We start from the raw sequence: 19,510 nt of genomic DNA, 5'->3' as shown, positions 1-19,510 counted from the left end.
CGATTTCAATCAGGTCTCGGGAGTGCACATATTACCTAAGATTGAGACAGTCATGCAGACTCTGTTGTAGACGTTGAAACTGTCACAGAAGAGTCATATACGCCATATGAAAAAGAGAAAGGGTCCTCTAACGTCCTCTGTATGTTGCATTGTGATAGGCAGAGCGAGGTTTGGCAAGCCCCCGGCCAGGACGGATCTGTAGCAGGAAAGCTCTGTACCGAGCTCGTTGGCCAAGCACTTGCCAAGCACGGCTCGGTTGGCCAGCCAAGCTCTTGCCAAGCTTGGTTCAATCTCAGTACGTTGCCTCGCGGAGAGGGAAACGCGGAATGGTGTAACACTGCATAAGTTCAACTTTCGATTGGCCAAGTGATTGTCTCAAACCAAAAGCAGTAAGAAACAGAGACATTATCTTCATGGTGAGCTCATACGACAAGCAATTCCTCATTTCAGTGTTGTTTGTGTACGCATCAAATTAAACTTACACACCTCACCCTTCATTTTGACTCACCCGCGAGCAGGACTCTCGAATTTGTGGAAGCTCGCGGGGAGACAAACCTATGCATAATATCTGCTGTTCTTCCTCAGGAAGGAAATGCAATTTCTTTTATTTATACTGACCTGTTTGATTCTAGTGATCTCGGGCATATTGCGAGCTTTTACGATTCTCCCCCTACGCCGCGAGACAATTCAGTGAGTTGGGTCATGCATTTTTTTGCAACGGGCCGTGGTTGGCCCATGCACAGGTGTTGTTCCGTGGGCCATTTTAGGGCCCACGTTTACCCAATCAGTACCCAAGCTTGCTTCCTTATCTTGCTTCATACGAATCAGAACATCAGTTCTTTTTTGCTTCCTTATTGGCCAGACATGGGCCCTACATCTGTCAGGTCGGCCCTCTACATTGGCCCGAGCTTGTGCCGGCTAAGTCGGCCCGAGTGAGGCCATTGTCAATCCCCAACCTTGGCCTAAGCTTTTTTTGCAAGCTTGGCCCGACAACTTTTAGGTTGGAAGCAGACGTCGGCCCAGTGTTTCGCCAATATTGCTTTCGCCGCTGGGAGGTAGCGTTGTCATGCAAAATTTCTCACTGGGCCGTGATAGGGCCATATATGGGTCAGCGTTGGCCAGAAAGGTTGGCCCTATGTTGGTGGCCAATGGATGGCCTGTCTCAGACCATTGTCAATCCCCAAGCTCCGCCCAACCATGTTGTCTTACCTTGGGCCAAGGTTGGCTTAGTTGGCCAACTCCTCTCAGCCGATCTTGGGCCAAGCACGTTTTTCACTTGGGATGCCGTAAAGCAGTATTTCAGCGACTACATGGTCAGCGAAGGTGAAACCTCTATCTTGCAAGCTGCGTACACGGTGATACGCATACTGTACAAATAAATATCGCGTTAGGAGTGTCTTTTTCCAGGATCCCCGCCAGTTCCTGCGAAGCTTGCTTCACTTGTTTTACGGTATCTTAAAGTTATGCAGAGGGCTTTAAGCAGAAAAAGCCTGTTGTGTGCTGAAGTTGCAGCAGTACATATCATCTCAGAGCTAAGCAAGTGGGCGTGTTCTCACATTTGTCATAATTACATTTGAGAGCAAAAGCTTCTCGCTTACCAGCTTTCAAAGCAAAGCCATACCGGAGAAAGATACTAATCCACCTTCCAAGGCCCATATAATGAACTTCGATTTCGCTGAAAACTGGACAGCAGCTATGCCTAGCGAAATATGAACCTGCCACTGGGGAAACACAGAGGGGGAAGCACTATTCACATGCGTGGTAACACCTGGTGTGGTGAGCGAAGGCTGGTGTCAGGATTCAGCATCCTCACTGTTAGCTTCCATAGCTATTGAAGAGTGGCTTCACGAGAATGTTCCTCTTGCAGCTAATGATTTACGTGTCAGATGGAGCAGCGAGCCATTGTAAAAATCGTCATAGGCTCTATGAGCTCTCCAAATCTACCTTTGCGAGCGAGACATCCAAGCGGCAAAAACAACGTCGGCAAAATGCCGGGCCGACGTCTTCTTCCAACCTAAAAGTTGTCGGGCCAAGCTTGCAAAAAAAGCTTGGGCCAAGGTTGGGGATTGACAGTGGCCTCACTCGGGCCGAGTTAGCCGGCACAAGCTCGGGCCAATGTAGAGGGCAGACCTGACAGATATTTATTTATTTATTTATTTATTTGAAAGATACTGCCGGCCATCTCTTGATGGCCATGGCAGATGAGGTGAGTACACTGCATACAACACATACAACATACGGCTATACACAGTGCAAAATGTCAAGTGTTAAACATCTGAAGTCAAGAAAGAAAGTTAGCCTACAAGGCCTTGTAAAAACCGGGTTGGTGATGAAATTTGTGTAAGTCAAGGGGGCAATCTGTTCCATTCTCGTACAGTACGAGGAAAAAAAGAAAATTTAAACACGTCTTTATTGCAACGAAACTCACGGATTAATTTACTATATTTCAGTCTTGTGGATCGGCTCGAATTGTAAGTTAAGATTTGATTTGATTCGGGTTTTATTGGCGCATCAGCTACAAAGGCCATAGTGCGCCAAATACCACTGAAGACTAGTGTAAGTTAAGTAAAGTAAAGTAATCGCAGAACATGAGCCCATTAGTACCGCTAACTATATCGTGCAAAAGCTTGAGACGCCGAATTTTCCTTCGTTGAGCCAAGGTTGGCAAACCAGATTTAGCATAGAGTGAAGTCGAAGATGTGTGCTGACCATATGCATTATATATAAATCGAAGGGCTTTTTTCTGCACAGATTCTAGCATGGTAGTATGCGTCTGTACGTAGGGATCCCAAAGAATATCCGCGTACTCTAAAATTGGCCGCACTAACGCAGTGTAAGCCGTCAGCTTCGTTGCAGACGTACAGTGGCGCATCGTCCTCCTCAGTGACCAAAGTTTACGGGATGCTTTGGTAGCAACTTGTTCAACATGCTCGGCCCAGCTTAGGTTTGATGCTATTGATACACCAAGGTATTTTTGGTTCTCCACTTTACTCAACACAATAGTGTTAATGCTATACGGAAAGGACAACGACGTTTTCTTCGTTTAACACACATGAACACGCACTTTTTCACATTGAGCTCCATCTGCCACATTTCACACCACGTAACAATAGATTGCAGACAGTTGTTTAATTTGACTTTGTCGTTAGAAGTGTTTATACTAGAATACAAAATGCAATCATCTGCAAAGAAACGACACTGGATTCCCGGAATGGCGATGCAAAGGTCATTTATAAAAATTAGAAAGAGCAACGGTCCAAGCACGGACCCCTGTGGTACTCCGGAGAGAACTGCCAAGGAATGCGAATGGGCTCCACCAACACTCACGAACTTCTTACGATTAGTAAGATAGGAGTGAAACCATTGCAGTATACGATCATTGCTTATTATGTTTTTCAATTTATACAACAGCTTAGTGTGCGAAACTCTGTCGAATGCCTTTGATAGATCTAAAAACACAACGTCCGTTTGACCACCTTTGTCTACAGCAGAGGCAAAGTCATGAACTATGTGTACAAGTTGCGTAACTGTCGAGTAACCTCGCCTAAAGCCGTGCTGCTCTTTCACCAAGAAATCACTTTCTTCCTAAACGCTAATATGTGTTTAAAGACAATATGTTCCAGAACTTTGCTACTAGTACTTAGTAGTGATACCGGCCTGTAGTTAGTAATGTTTGATTTATCACCGCTTTTAAATATTGGTACCACTTTGGCTACCTTCCAGTCAGACGGGATTTCACCCGATCTTAAACTGGATTGGTAAATGACACAAAGAAACTTTGAACACCACTCTGCATACCGCTGTAAAAAAGCATTGGGTATCCCGTCTGGACCACACGCCTTCTTCGTGTCCAGCCGGAGGAGCCTATCGTAGACACCCTCTGTGAACACTTCGACATCGCTCAGACCAAAGCAGGGAGAAGAGAAAGGTGGTTCTGTACAGTCGTCGTTGGTGTACACAGAGGCAAAGCACCCGTTGAATTCATGCGCGATTCTCGCGCCGTCGACAACTGCCACCCCATTGAGTTTAATCTCTTTAATCTTATTGTCCTTTTTAACCAGATGACGCCAGAACCATCTTGGATTATGTTTAAGAAAGTTGAGCATAGTTACATTAAAGAAGTGGAAACGAGAACGGCGTACTAGTGACCACAATTTTTGACGCAGTACCGGGAGTGAGGCTTTGTCCCCTGGATGGAACTTTCTATCCTATTTATTTTACGTTTCAACTGTAAAATCGCACGCGTTACCCAAGGATTACGCTTCTTCCGCTTCACTGTGCGCAAAGGCACAAACTTTTCGATGCACTCCAGGGCCAAATTCTTAAAGAAAAGCCACCTTTTTTCAACAGAGACTGCGGTATCCTCACAAAGCACAACAAATCGGTCAAAAGATTCTTCCAGCATGTCCACAACATCAGTATCACTTGCCCTGCTGAAATCACGATATTTGTTGGTCTCAATATTTGTCCCCCAGTTAATTGACATGTTCAATGTGCAAACAACTGCATCGTGGTCAGATATTCCGTCTGCGATCGACACATCAATTAGCGTATTTGCTGCAGCGTGAGATAAGAAAACGAGGTCAATCAACGACTCGCCATCATGGGTCCTACGCGTGGGAGCATCTACCACCTGCGATAAGTTGTTATCAAAAGCGATATCAGTTAAGAGCCGAGAGTGTTCACATCCAGCTGCAGGCAACATGTTTTTCCAGTCTATTAGCGGGAGGTTGAAGTCACCAGCCAAAATCACAGATGGAAATTCCTTAGATTTCGTGTCGAGAAAGTGGGACAATTCATGAAGTACATCTGTACTTGCTCGAGGGCACCTGTAGAATCCTCCCACCAAGATCGAACAAGTGTGACTCTTTACAGCAACCCAAACCATCTCGCACCCGTGGTCATGTTCAACAACTGATGCAGAGAAGCACTCCTTAAAGGTCAGCTATGCCGATATCCCAAATAGTCGAAACGGTTGTGATATTCTGAAAGCCCACATCTAGCTCTCCCCAAAATGCACCTTCATTCTCTCAGTTCGGTACAGTACCATGTAAAAAAAAATAGATAATTCATTCCGAAACACACATGGGCGCAGCCATTTTTATGACGTAGATGCACCCGAACGGGCATTGTGACGTTACCCGCCTTCGTACTTGTCAGTGGATTTCAGCTACGGCTTCTCGCGGCTTCGCGTATCTGTGCTTGAAGATGGCGGACAGCCGGGTTCCACCGTTCCGCGATAAGTAAACAGTGCAGCAGCTGCGAACTCATTCGCGAACCAACCTCTGTGCGATGTTGTGACTGGAATTCGTCGTTTGTGTTTTGTGAGCACGTACAATTTGTATCAAGTCGCGTCTGCGTTAGCCCCTTTACAGCACTTGCCCATTGTAGAGACTGACTTTTCGACAGCCGTGTTAGCAAGAAAATGCCGACAGCGTTTTATTCCTGCAGGAAAAAATTGTGCTATGCATTTGAGAAACCGCATACTGCTATGGGACAAGTTTTACGTACGATTTATCAATGTGCAACAGCGTCGACGGTGGTATGTAACGACGAGAGACGTAAAACGAAATACAAATCACATTTTAAACTTTTTGTGGGATTCTGTGCATTTTCCAGAAGCTTTCTTTGAATCACACACTCCCATATGCCACGCTGCGTTGTGTGGCACGCTACAAGCTATTGCATTTTATGTCTAACATCTGGATATTGTTTGTAATGAGCCCCGTCGCACAAAAACATGCACACGAAAGCTCCAGTAGCCATGTGGTTGCACACTATACAGACGCAAAAGAAGTGCCAGAGCACATATTGCCACTTAGAAATGGTGTTTTTAGATATGTGGTGTCTGAAGAGTTAGGGCACAGCATTTAGATCCTAGAAATCAGGTGCACCTTATCTTTCTGTAGAGTGCTCTTTCAATTCACAACTCAGTCCATGGGGTGTAAGAGTGTTAGAGGCAATTATGTGACTTGTCGTCCTGGGTGACATCACTGGCCGGCCTCGGAATTAATTCCATCCTCAGGAATTATTGTACAAATCACTTTGTATCTAAAACATGATAAGCAATATGTAAGTTGCAACCTTGTCTTCAGCATTCTCGATTGCCTCTTACCTTTACAGTTAGAGACACGTTACCAAACCATTTGCAAAGGGCACTCTTACAGGGGCTGTGTAACTTGAATTTTTAATTTATAAAATTTATAAAAATATAAGTATACAATAGGTAATATGAAATTTATATAAAATAAAAAATAACATTTATAAAAAGAATTTATAAAAAATGAAAAGGCTTCATGGAAGCAATCCGTTAGCATACCCATTGCACATGAAGCACAATTATATATGCTTGGACATCATCTAATTAATCTTGTGAACCATATGTGTGGCTGCATATGAAATTTTTTATGCGCATGCTCTACCTTCCTATTCCTACATGTGCACACGAATAACAGTGAATATATGTGAAGTGGCAAAAAGCAACGCTAGACTCTATCATCATTGTGCCCCTTTAACTTTTCCACATTTATGTCTGGTGAACAGGGAATATCTCACTAGAAAAGAAGACATTTGTGCATTGTTTGGCAAGCAAATAAATATATTTATTTACATTTTCCATCAATCAACAATGTTGTGACCTGGTGCAAATATTAATGTCAACAAGGAAAGTACTTACAAATTATTCCTATGTGCTCAAATGCAAATATGACAATTCTCTTTTTGTACCTCAGCACAGTACAGTTCCAAAATTAACAAACTGCACAGCATCAGCAATCTTAAAGTATCTCAAGAGGGGAATCACATAAAGCTCCAATAATAGACTGTGCAAACAAAGCTCCAAAAAACAAAGTACTTCAAGAAAAATCTGAATAATCGTTGCCGTTGTGATATGTACTACTATGCACAGTTCATGAATGGAACATGTTACCTCATTGCATTGCCTCCATGTGAGTACTAGAACAGGCAGCTTTTTAGGTCGCTCTTTTCGTGTTTTTCTATTGTCTTTTTTTGTTTTCTGTTTTTGCAATAGCAAGCATGGCCATAATGAAACACAAGCAGCCAAGGACAGGATGAGACATCTACAATGCGACTGCTAGCTCTAAACTGATATACTTATTAGCAGACTCTGGAATATACACATATATGCTGCTAAGCAAATGACAATTTAACCAATACAATAACAGACAAGAAAAAATGGTTATATGTCTTCTTCTCTCCTCATTCTATTTCACAGGCAGCCCTAGTATCATTCTGAGTGTGTCCGTGCATTCCCTTTGAGATAACGTATCTCGGACAGAAGCAAATCCAACAGTGGACTGCTTACATATGCAACTTTGTTGGATTTCTCTAACCACTTGTTATTTAACCGCTGCCTTGAGCTGTGTGTTCTGGAAATTTAGGTAGCATCCAGAGTGCCTGCAATGTGTTGCCATGTTTCTCGAGGGCATCAAAAGTCTGTCCTTGGCTGCCTGTGTTTCACTATGGCTCTCAGATACAAACTACCCCATTTCAACACAGTAGAAATCACAGATTTGTAAATAGCATCTGTTGATTGCACTGTACATACCCCCATTTCAAGGATCATAGTGGATACTACATCTTGTGCGATAATGTCAGGAACACAAAAAAGCTAGATTTGAAACCACTCTTACGTCGTAGTAGTAGTATTTGTGTGAAGCTACGCAATTCCTGTCCTGCAAGTAATATATAATATAATATAATTTAAACCACATGTTTCACCTGCCAGCGTGATGATCCCTGAAAAGCAATTCACACTTTGCTGGAACTACTGGTTCTTAAACCTATCCCTGACATGTGTAGCCATCGGGGAGGAATCCCAAGGGCTGCGTTGGAAAAGACAAACACGCACGGGCTATGTTCTCACTGTGTATCAGCTACTCTGGCTACTAAGAAGAACATGTTCCAAATTAATATAACATGGCTTGACATGATACGCCGGCGAAAGCTAACCAATAAAATTAGTAGTTAAACGTACAATACGTAAACACTTGCCATAACATGACAGTTTCCTTCCTGCATTCATTCTACCATTCAACCCACATAAACAGTGTACAGAATTTTTTTATAGCATTACACGTCGTTTGACAGAACTTGAACAAGATTACATAGCACACGATAAAAGTAGAGTGAACATAATGTGCAGAAAAAATGGCTAGGAAGCAAGCGAGCTGGTGAAGATGAGGCATATGTAAAACCCCGAGACTAGGGAACACAAAGGGACGTGTTTGTGTCTGTCCCTTCGTGTTCCCTAGTCTTGGGGTTTTACATCATGCATAATGTGCAGCTTTCCATTCACGCTTAATGGCTGTAGCAGTAATGCATGAAGGCCACTGCTAAGTTGTGTTGAGAAACACCACTTTATGTTTGCCATGTCTAAATGAAACGTACCTGACCTGATCCAAATTAACCGTTCTGAGTTTGGAACACACAAAGAGAAAAACGAACACACGCCACAACATTAACAGATAGGCAAATGAGCTGTGGCGAGCTCCACCTTGGGACAAAGTCAACAAGTAATTCACCAAAAGTCAATGAGCGCCTGAAACGTAACACCTCTGACTGGTAGCAGGACGGTCCACGTTCAATTCCTGGTGCTAGCACTGACCGGCTTTTTCAGAATTATTTGTTGTAGTTTCGATGTGCTTGAGAACCATTCGTCAACCATTGTATCCTCATGAGGTGATGGGGGTTTGTTATCCCAAAGAGACATCCTTTCTGGCATGTGTCCTTATGGATGCTCATCACTGCAGAAAAAAAAGAAAAAGCATTTAATGACAAGAAATGGATAGCCGTATTTACTGTATAATGATTGTGCACAACAGAAAGAAGACTTTCGCACAGAAGGCTGTACTTCTCGAGGTCTAACATCAAGTTACAAAATTCCAGAAAATATAAGACATGTTGTAAGGTAGAGAACAAGTAGAGTTATTGAGTTGTCGAGTTGAGTTGAGGGGGGAGTTGTACCCCCTTTTTATTTTGTTATATATGATCGTATAATTATTTTTATGTCTGTACCAACCCTCGCTCTCTACATTACAACATGTTTTATAAATTCTGGCATTTTGTAACTTCATGTTAGACATTAACAAGAGCAGCCTTGTGCACGAAAGTCTCGTCTCATTAAAATTTAAATGCTCTCAACAGTCTTCTTTCTGTTGTGAATCTCTATCGCAGCATACCTGCACATTGCTGTTCTACGTACTGTGACTTTGCAGTAAGAGTATGGACTTTGGGTAAAAAGACTACACAGCACTGCTCAGGTATTTTTGCCTATTGAACAGTATATGTATGCAGTATGCACACAGTATTTGTGCACCGGACCCACTAAAAATGTAAGGAATATGGCATTGCTCACGGTAATGCACCAAGTTCAACACAATTATTGTAGAATCCAGGTATTTTAGCTTACATGTTAATCCAGTACCACATCCAGTGTGAAGTTGTGACAAATAAATAGTTTCCATTTTTCTTAGCTCTCAGAACATAGACAGTGAATTAATAAGAGTAGACAATGTTAACATGAATTCTGGGCTATTCTTCAATTAAAGATTAACAGATAGTAAAGGCACCTTCCTCAATGGACGTTGATGACACTGAAAATTCTAAAACGTTATCAGAGGCGACACCAGCTTCTGTGTGTCAAAGGATTGTATGTCCAACAGTAATCCAGCTAACAGTAACAAAAATATGCAAAAGACAAATTAACTGAACTAATGTAACATACCTTCTATATCAGACAGTGAAGCTTGTAAAGCCCCATCCACGGGAACCAGTGTCCAGACAGCAAAAGTGCTTGAACTGCGAGATAGCAGCTAATCGGAATGGCGACCTTTGTTTTCCACCCTGAAAGCACAGGTTGTAACTTTGAGGGCAGATTTAAAAGTGGTCAAGATGTCTGCATGCGAGTGCACATGAAAAGTTGAACATAGGTGAATACTCAAATTATAACATCACATTGTCATACCTGTTGGTGGAGGTAGACTGCAACTAACGTGTCAGCAATTTCTTCATGCACCAGATGCAAGACAGATCATGCTTCATTTCCGCCTTCAGCGTGCACCTGTGATAATTCAGAAGTTCGATTATCAATACTATTGTGTTGTTAATCGTGGTTATATCAGAGTAAGCGCAGTATAGACAGCTGCACAATCGATTCATTAAGCTTGCTATTTTTTATATCTGAACCTCGACTTACCTTTTTTGCTCTCGTTTTTTGCCTTGATCCTCCGTGGCACGTTCAAAATGTTGTGCGTCGGGCACCTCAAATTTTCATCAGACGATTTCGTGCCGAGATTCCAAATTGCCTCTGGAGTCGCGCGTAACCTATGATAACAGTCGTGGACGAAATCCTTGCAGTGGAAATTAGCAGGCACCACTGTTAGCCAAGAGCTTCGCACTGCTTGGTCTTTTGGCAGCTTATAATAGGTAACACTTGAATGCTCCGATGAATTGTTCTAACAGCGTAGCACCGTCGCATCTTCGACAACTTCGCCATGGCATATCACGTATCATATAGCCCAGCCCATAAAAGGCAAGGTCAGAACAAGGAAGTGCACTTTCCAAACGCCGCCGTGCCCCAAAAAAATATTCACATGCTTTGTTTCCGGCTTAGCAACAACAATACAACAGCTGTTCGCTTATGTACGATCTTGTACGATGCACAGAGGACGAAACGAAAGAAGCCAAGCGGCCAAGCCAAGAGTCCATGCCAAGCCAAAGACAGATAAACCGAGAGCAGTGACGTCGGTGCGCCCGTGCGCAGGGTCTGCCGACGGTCTGACGGCCGGGCGTGGGAACTAAAAAAACTGTTTTCTAAAAAACTACGAACAGTTGGAGCAAGATATTTCGCACACATATTCAGTGTTCGGTAATGAACACACAGCGCGAGTATTGCTCAGTTCAGCGGCACTTCAAAATCGGCATATCTGACCTTTAACAAGTATGGCTAGACCGCCTCCACGCGAACCACGGTCACGACGGAAAACGCTGAATCCATCAGGAAAGATCTCGTTATCTTGAATGCTTTCGTTCAACCAAGTTTCAGTCATTACTGTAATGGCAGGATCGAACGCAAGCAATATTGACTCCAGCTCCGCCACCTCGTTGACAACACTCCTCGCATTGATATTTAGCAACCTAAAGGGGCGCCGTCAACACGTGTCGTATCAGACGTCAGATTGTCGACATGAATTTTGGCACCAAAGCGAAGCCGCCCAAGGAAAGGCCTAAAAAGGCAGCCTTCAGGCCATACATTGGGGCAAAGAAGCCTATCAAAATCAGCCTCCTGTACCGATATGTGGAATGAAGCGTATGACGCATGCCTCGCGGGCAGCTTGGTACATGTAAACTGCTCGTTGTTCAATGCGTTTGATACGACCTCAGACAGGTCCTCACTAGAGGTCGAGGGATGCAGCCTGGATACAAAGATGGCTTTCTCCCGCGGAGGTTTTGTTCTATTGCTTCAGTGTGAATGTTTTTTTTTTACTACTACTGTCCGGCAGGTGTGTTTTCTGAAACACTAGTCTGAGAAGACAACATCACAATGCTGGAAATTTATTGCATCATAGAAATACACATCTGACATTCCGAAATAGTTACCTAATTAGATAGGTTCGGAAAATGGAACCACACAACCTTTTGCTACACTGCTGCAATGAATGTGCCTTATATTGCCAATATATGCACACACTAAAAAGGGCACCAGATGCACAAAGTGAGGTCACTCATTACTCACTCAACTTATTATCATAAACACTGTTGGGCTCTCGCCATAAACACTTTTGCTACCCTGAGGAGGGTACCTCTGAGGTAAGCTACAATAAGTTATCTCTTGCCTTACATAATTGGCTACTGTTACACAACTTCCCAAAAAAAGCAGGAAGCCCAAGATAGGTTAGATTACTGCGGCTGTGGCAGCTCGAATCCAAGACGACATCAACTTGGTTCGTACCAAAAAAATGGCAAAAAAATCAGAAAACATCACGCTAAACAGCGAAGAAACGAAGAATGCAGCAATGCGCAGCATTCCTTGAAGTGGGCTTGCCCGCGGTACACGGCAGTGTTAGGTGAAGCCAACAAATGAAGCCAAGTCAAATGGTGACGTCTACCAAAGGAATGCCGTAACGGGCACATAAGTACGTCACAACTTTAGGCTTACATATAGTTTATGAACACGTCCACCATAACTCGTGCAAATGAAATATATTTCCTCAAGCTCACCGTCGTTCTTCAACGCAGACAAAGAGCACAACCTCAGCAACAAAGACGATGTATAGAAACAGAACCAAGAGAAACGTTGCACAGTGTTGCCTTCACCGTTCTCGAACTTGCTCTGTAGATGACGGGGGAAATGCGAAGCGTTCGCATCACTTTTTAAAAAAAATCCATGTTTTAAATAAGGCATGTTATAGAAAAAGTCAAACATGACTCAACACGTTCGACAACTAGATTTAAGAATGATCCGGACCCTAACCTTCTAGTATTCATCACTTGTCATGATAATTTTGCACGTTGCAGAAAAGCACTTTAAATTAACACAGATACGCCCAAATCGCAAAACAACAAAAAACTCGTGTCTTTGGACCTTTTCTTTTGTAGCAACTGCGTTTGTTGCTCTCGGGTCTGCTTTCAGTGCATGGCCAAGACTGGCCCGACCTTTTCGTGCCGAGCTCCCCGGTAACACGTCGCTGAAGGTTCTCGGGCCGACGTTGTGTGCCAGCTACATCGGTCAGCGACATTTGACTGACGTTGGTCCAAGGCTCCATGGCCGACTAAGTCGTTTGCCGACCAAAAACCGATCACCGGCCGGTGGTTGGGAGTCGGCAATTTCCTCTCGGGATGGCTGTTCACAGGAACAGGCCACGACAAAAGTGCGTGTGACAGGGCCGGTGAAATAATCCAGCACCATGCCACGACACCTAACTTGCGTTCACCCGAGCAAGACGTCACCGTAGGGTTACAAGATATGATAACGTGCTTGCCAAAACACCTAAAGCGCGTCCATTTGCTCCAGCTACGCGCTGAGGGCGTGGCTTTTTTTTTTGAATCCAAAAGAAACAGGATTGTAATTGATACGGATTGATGCGGTAAATGTCGCATCAAGGCGGCATACAAGGTCCGCATGCGTGGTAAAGCAAGACATCGGAAAGTGTAAGCCGAGAAACAGTCATAGCTCGTACCGTGCGCAGTGAATGCAGAAAAGTGACGTTTTCATAGAAACTGAACGAAATCATTTCTCGCTGTCATTGCAAAATATTGCATCCGCGTTCGCAGCCTTGTAAATATATCGACATTAAACTACCACATTTGATTACACAAAGTTGCCCTTTTTCTTGTAGGCCATCGACAGATATCCGCCATCCCGCGGTACCACCAAACGGGCTCCGAGATGTACGCCGCAGCGTAGAGCCCAGTTTTAACGCGCTAATCGCCAGAGTAGACCTTTTGAAACAGCTCTTTCAGGTCTAAAGGTTGAGGTCTCAGGTCAGGTTGAAACAGGTCTAACGTCGGGCCTTGTCTTGGCAAATATAAATGAAATCGAAACGTGCCTTTTCGAGAAACGGATGCGAAATATCCTTGTTTTCCCGAAATACGCATAAACATTTGCCTGTTTCAGCAGATACCTGACGGAGGTATACACACGACAGATACACAAGACGAAAGAACACTAAAAGGTGAGTCAACTGACATTAAGTATGTTAATGAGGGACGTCTACAGCCAGAGAAATCACGCGTCGAAGTTGGAACAAAACTGCGCGAGAGAGCATGTTCGTCATTTTTTATAGCACAGAACATTTCACCTGCGCACTAAAATGTGCGCTCACACTGCTGTCCTGTAGGCACCTTAAAGGGACTATGAAATTTCCCGAACCGCCATACTTTTTTTCGATGGAAACTGCTCTTCCCGCAGAGAAACTAATATGCCACAAATTTTTCTGGACGAAATCGCTCCACTCTGCGAGGAGCGCGCGCTGGAAATGTCTCTTCCGCGTTCCTCCTCTCCCGCGCATATTTCCCTGCCGATGGTGTAACTGTACGGACCGCTCTTCGGTTCCCCGTTACGTCACCGGAGTTGCACAATGGCAAGTAATGCCGCGAGCTCGCGCTGTGGCTGCCGCCACTGCCGAAATCTGCCGATCACGCGAAAGCTGCTGTCATAGAGATTTCCACTCCCGATGAACGCATACGCGGGATCCTACGTCGCATGCTCCTCGCGGGATTCCTCGGCTCGGCAACACGTTACGATGACGTGTTGCTGAGCCAGCCGTGGTCGCGTCAAGTTACCCGTTGTGTCTCCGCTCGGCAGCTCGTCACGGCGCGGCGCCAGCTGTCCTCCCTTCGCCGCTCCGTTTAAATTCGCTCCCGAGAAATCCGCTCGCGCGACGAAAGTAAAATTTCGGTTCTAGACTCAGAAAAATGTCTTCTTTCGAACGAAATGAAGAAAAAAATCGTTTCATAGTCCCTTTAATGCATAAAACAATATCACGACAATATCATTTAAGACTCAGGAGATATACGCGTGCAAACACGGCAAAACTGAAAGACTCGAATTCAGAGCCGGCTTTTCTTGATTTTTACTTTTTGCACGAAAACTATTCGTTACAAATTATTCATTTTACCGCTGTCGATCGTCCTGTACGATGAGCTTCTAAGTATAAAAAAATAATGAAAATCCAGGAGGTCGATGAGACCTCCCTGCCTGAACTGACGTGAAACTGGCCTATACGAGGTACAGTGCACGTGACAAGCACGTGACTTCTGATGCGCTGCTTCGCTTGAGGCGGAGAGGTCTGCGATATCAGAGCTGCGTCACTTTCATAATTCGCAGGTGCCCTTTTCTCCGCTTCTATTATACTCTTCGCTGTGAAACTTTCAGGTTTACGTCGATGCCACGAACAGTGTTTTACGTCTATCTGGGACAACATGGGATGACCTGTCGCAACCCCTTATAATCTAGTTAGTGCATAGTACGCTACTACTGTAATGTGTGGCAAAAACATTCATGACCGTCACCCAGAAGGCTTAGTATTTTTATAGACTGCAGACTATTTCGAAGGATTGAATGATATCTTCTGGTTGGCCACTCTCTCTTCGTCTTATATTCGAATGGTACTGTTGTGAGCTTCACGAGATGAAACACGGGTGCGTGTGGCTGATACCGTTGTCCGCCACCTCACCACCTTGTCGGACTTTCTAAGTAAAACTGGAAAGTTTGCTGCCATTGCCTCTGTCGCGTACAGTATTGGGACCACAGTCACTTGAAAGAAAGAATAGTATTTTTCATCAGCCATTGATAAAAGTGGACGTATTTAATGACATTGAACTCATGCGTGGAAGCGACAACAAGGGTGATAGTTTGAGGTAAAACAATAATACTCTCGTAATTTGTTTTGAGTGTGTCACCACAGAGTGCCGCCAACCTGGCAGAGGAGGTTATCTGGCATGCACTTTCGTGTTTCGTCTTGTAAAGCTCATGGTGGTATATGGCACAGCATTCAAGTATAACAATTTTTCAGCGATAGCTGGAGCAGCACGTACTACATGTAACGATAATGAACAAGCTTCGTGAGAAACACAAGCAAATGAAATGTAAAGGAGCAAGAATGTGCAGCTGAACAAGACACAAAACAATTTCCTGTGCAGCAAGCATGTTAATACAGAAACCAGCTTACATTATTGAAAAATGGAAAAATGTCAATCTTTTACAGAAAATGCTGCCGGCAATCCTTCACTAATTCCGCATGCACACTTCGCTTGTTTGGAATGTAGGCTGGAAAGTCGGCGTTGTTTGTGGTGAAACGCTTGTGCTGTCCAGAGATTCGTTTTTGCAGCTTAAGTTTTGTGTTGTGCACGGCACGAAGCCTTTTCATACCGACGTCACGGCTTCGTACCTGCTGAAATTTGACGAATGGGATCGCTGTGCTTGCTGTCTGGTAACTGTTACGGCTGTTTCCTGGCGGTTACGGCTGTGTACCGGCTGTACTTTCTGAGGGAACTTTTTTAACCGGCACGTGTCCGTCACAGGATTTAGAGTGTAGAAGCAATATTTACCTCCCCCACATTGCTACTGCCCTCGACCGAGATGTGCACTGTAAAGAAATATATCACAAAACGACCTGTGAACAGCCGTATCCTGAAAAGTTCGATTGTGAACGTGATGATGCTTCATCACACGTCAATTATGACACAGATGGCACAATATACATCCACTACAAGTTAGACTGCATATGCAAGTGCTGCAGATACAATTTTCCATCTGTGTAACGTAACATCAATGCGCCTCGATATGTCATTAGGGAACACCAGTAACAGGAGCATTAATATGGGCGGCGAAAGAAGTGAGTTGCGCTTATGGGATCATGCTCAATCGCAACGTATTGTGACCCCGCAAAGACATTGCACAGAACAAGGTGAGCAAACGTTTCCATTGTGTTCTTTCAACAGCTATAGAACTTCATTAATTAGAAGAAGCAGACCAGCTATTTTTGAGACGCACAGTTTAGAAATTACTTTGCTATTTGTATTCGCCGATAACTGCAGGTTAAACCATGCACAAGCCAGAATCACCGAAACACGACGATTTCACCCACATAAATAACCCCCCCCCAAAATATATGCCGAAAATAAGAATGAGTCCACTGAGAACATCCAAGTCACATAGGCACGTTTGATGTGTATTGCTCAAAGAATGCTGCCCCGAAAATCCTGCTTCGAAGAATGTAGTTCAACCAGGAAAGCGTTCTATGTCTTGCCATTTCATGAAAGGTCAATAAAAAGGTTCGTAACTTACGCACTTTCTGAACACAATCCGGCATCGTTAATTAAACCTTAAGGTGACAGCAGCTCTGCTCATCATCTGCAAACGGTGGCGTGGTGCCCTACATAGACGTTCTCAATGTCAGACAGGACCACTAATGAGTCATCTTACTAATACAGCTGTTTGGAAGAATATATCCTGTTACGTAAGAATCGCTCGTTATATTGCGTGAGAGACTTGTCTTGAAACTATTCTTGCGCATAAACCCTCCTTGGTTCACGCACACCGTACATTCATTTGCAACTGCTGGTCCAAGAACATGATTGCTCTCGGAATCATCGTCGTCGTTCTTACGTATTCCCAGTTATGTGAGTAAGAGCTTCCATTACTGTATATTTCTTCTGTTTAACCTCGCGCCTCCAGCTTCACAATTTAGTGTGCGACGTCTCGAATCCTTTGAAAGGACAATCGCATCCGTTCCGGTCGATTTCGAAAAGTATATGTAATTGTATTCCTCGTGGGCCACGTTATCAGAAATTCCACGCGAAATGGTGGCGTGGTTTGGCCGTTCTCCAATGGAACACGTGGCAAGAGGAGATGCTGGATGTGGAGTGCATGCCTCTATCTGAAAAAAAAAAAAAAAGAGAGCCACTAGGAACCTAGAAGGGCGCGACCTCCAGGAATGCTGCGATGGCATGAGCGTCTCATATACTAGTTACATGGCGTGTGAACGGCGCCTTCCCTCCTCTGATCGCACTGGTCACACTCATAGGGAATAACACTGTCCTGATCAAGACTAAGGCGAAAATTGACCAATGAAGAAACGCACAGATATCTTGAGATATCTAAAAATAAAACCAATCACCACTGGTACGGACGAGAGGGAGTCATCACTGACGAGTCTTGTGCAGCTCCAGATTACCTCAAGGCCTGACGTAACGATCTGTTTTTGCGTGTGAGCTCAATTTCCTACATTTGTACATTTATGCGAAATTCGGTGTTGCCATACTGATTTCGAGTTTGGCAGGAAACTAGGGATAGGGAATAGCTCGCAACCAGCCCATATACAGGGTGTTTTGTTTTTATTCGTTACGAAATTTTTATGAAATAATAGCAGAAAAAAATAGATGCCGTTCTAGCAGGTGGGTTATACGGTCAGCCGAATAGAAACTACTGGACAACTAATTAGCTAAAATTCATTGATTAACTTGTTAACTTGATGTTTTGTGGGAAATATTTCCGTGAGATAGCAGTATTGGAGCCAGACATTAAGTTCCACCGTCCTTATTTAACACTCTGTGAACCGAACGTACTTTTCGCTTAACTCTATTCGCTGTTCAATGGGCCGAAAGTTGAACTCATCGCTTTTCAACCGCTGGTACTGGTGGTGGTGTTGGTGAAAGGGCTCGCCGTTGTCGAAGGTTGGCAACGTCACGACTGACGCCCTGGGGGAATGTGCGTCCTGGGGAACTGTGAACCAGGAACTAAGGGAACAGTGCCGACATGTGTCTGAGCAAAAAGAGCAGCCATGCAGTATGACATGACCAGTATGATATTGATACGGGCAGCGCAGCGTCGTGATAGCAATGATTTAATGGATGGAATGAGAATGGCCGTGCATGACATGCGCCCGCCGCTGCTGACGCCGTCGTCGTCGTAACATTGCCCCCCTCGGCGAGGCGTGACCTCCGGGGCACGACAAATGGAGAACGTAATGCAGCGGGGGGCACAACAGGTGATGTAGTTGACGATGAGCAAGGCAACGGTGGGGCCGATGTTGGAGATATGTCTCGATGCGGTGACGTACAAAATGTGGACAGGTGGGTGACGATGGGGCGCTGGTGAATTGACGCTGTGCTGCCTCCACGGCGTCGGTGCCGAGAGTATCTTTCACTGGGCGCTGCCGTCGCGGGCGTCTTCGGGGCTGGGGCATATTCGGGGCTTCGTCATTCTGGTGTCCGGAATGTCGTCGTCGTCTCGTGTGGTCATAGCGTCGGGGCTGGGGCGTCGATGGCCACGACAACAGCGCTTTCGAAGGAGGATGCCTCGCACTTCCACCAAATGATACGGGCAGCACAGCGTCGTGACAGCAATCATTTAATGGATGGAATGAGAATGGCCGTGCATGACATGCGTACGCCGCTGCTGACGCCGTCGTCTTCGTCGTCGTAACAATATGACCAGTACGGCATTATTATGGCAACATGATGACGCTCTATCGCTGTCGCTACTCTCAAAAAAAAAAAAAAAAAGAAAGTAGTACGCGAATCGAGCCGCGGTACTCGAAAGATGTGACTAACATCTCCACCACTGAGCTGACACCGCCCGTTGCTATCACCCTCCGGAACAGACGCTTCGGAAGCCAGAGTGAGCTCGTCAACGCTTCTTTTGTCGTGTGAACAGAACTGCAGCGTCCCACAGTTGCGCACAAAGTTGCAAAGCGTAGAAGATCACTTCACCTTTCATGTCTTACTTGGGAATTTTGTGGAGAACCCATTGTTTTGGCCAAGTACAAGAAAAAATCGCACACCAGTGCTTTCTGCCATGAAGCCAACACGGCGAAAATAAGTCCTCCAGGAAGGAAAGTGGGACGCTCTTGCGCTTCCATTCTACTTGTACGCCATTGAAGACCCTCTCACAGTAGCACCTATGTGTGGGCATTTCTTTCTGAAGCTCAGGGTGGACAGATATTCTAACAAAACCAGATTGAATACATTGCTTCAATGGAGGGAA

At 44.6% G+C, this 19,510-nt stretch overlaps 1 protein-coding gene across 3 annotated transcripts in view; it reads left to right on the top strand.

The window, feature by feature from the left end:
- Positions 1-17,019: 17,019 nt before the first annotated feature.
- LOC135370169 (uncharacterized) overlaps positions 17,020-19,510 on the top strand; it is a 113,666-nt gene continuing 111,175 nt past the window's right edge. For all 3 annotated transcript variants that reach the window (XM_064603887.1, XM_064603872.1, XM_064603881.1), the window contains exon 1: positions 17,020-17,145. In XM_064603887.1, the coding sequence (XP_064459957.1) occupies positions 17,097-17,145 (49 nt within the window). In that variant the 5' untranslated portion in view covers positions 17,020-17,096. The remainder of the gene's footprint in view (positions 17,146-19,510) is intronic.

Source organism: Ornithodoros turicata, chromosome 1 (genome assembly GCF_037126465.1).
Source record: "Ornithodoros turicata isolate Travis chromosome 1, ASM3712646v1, whole genome shotgun sequence".
NCBI classification, from domain to species: domain Eukaryota; kingdom Metazoa; phylum Arthropoda; class Arachnida; order Ixodida; family Argasidae; genus Ornithodoros; species Ornithodoros turicata.
This window is presented reverse-complemented; position numbering and strand designations above follow the sequence as displayed.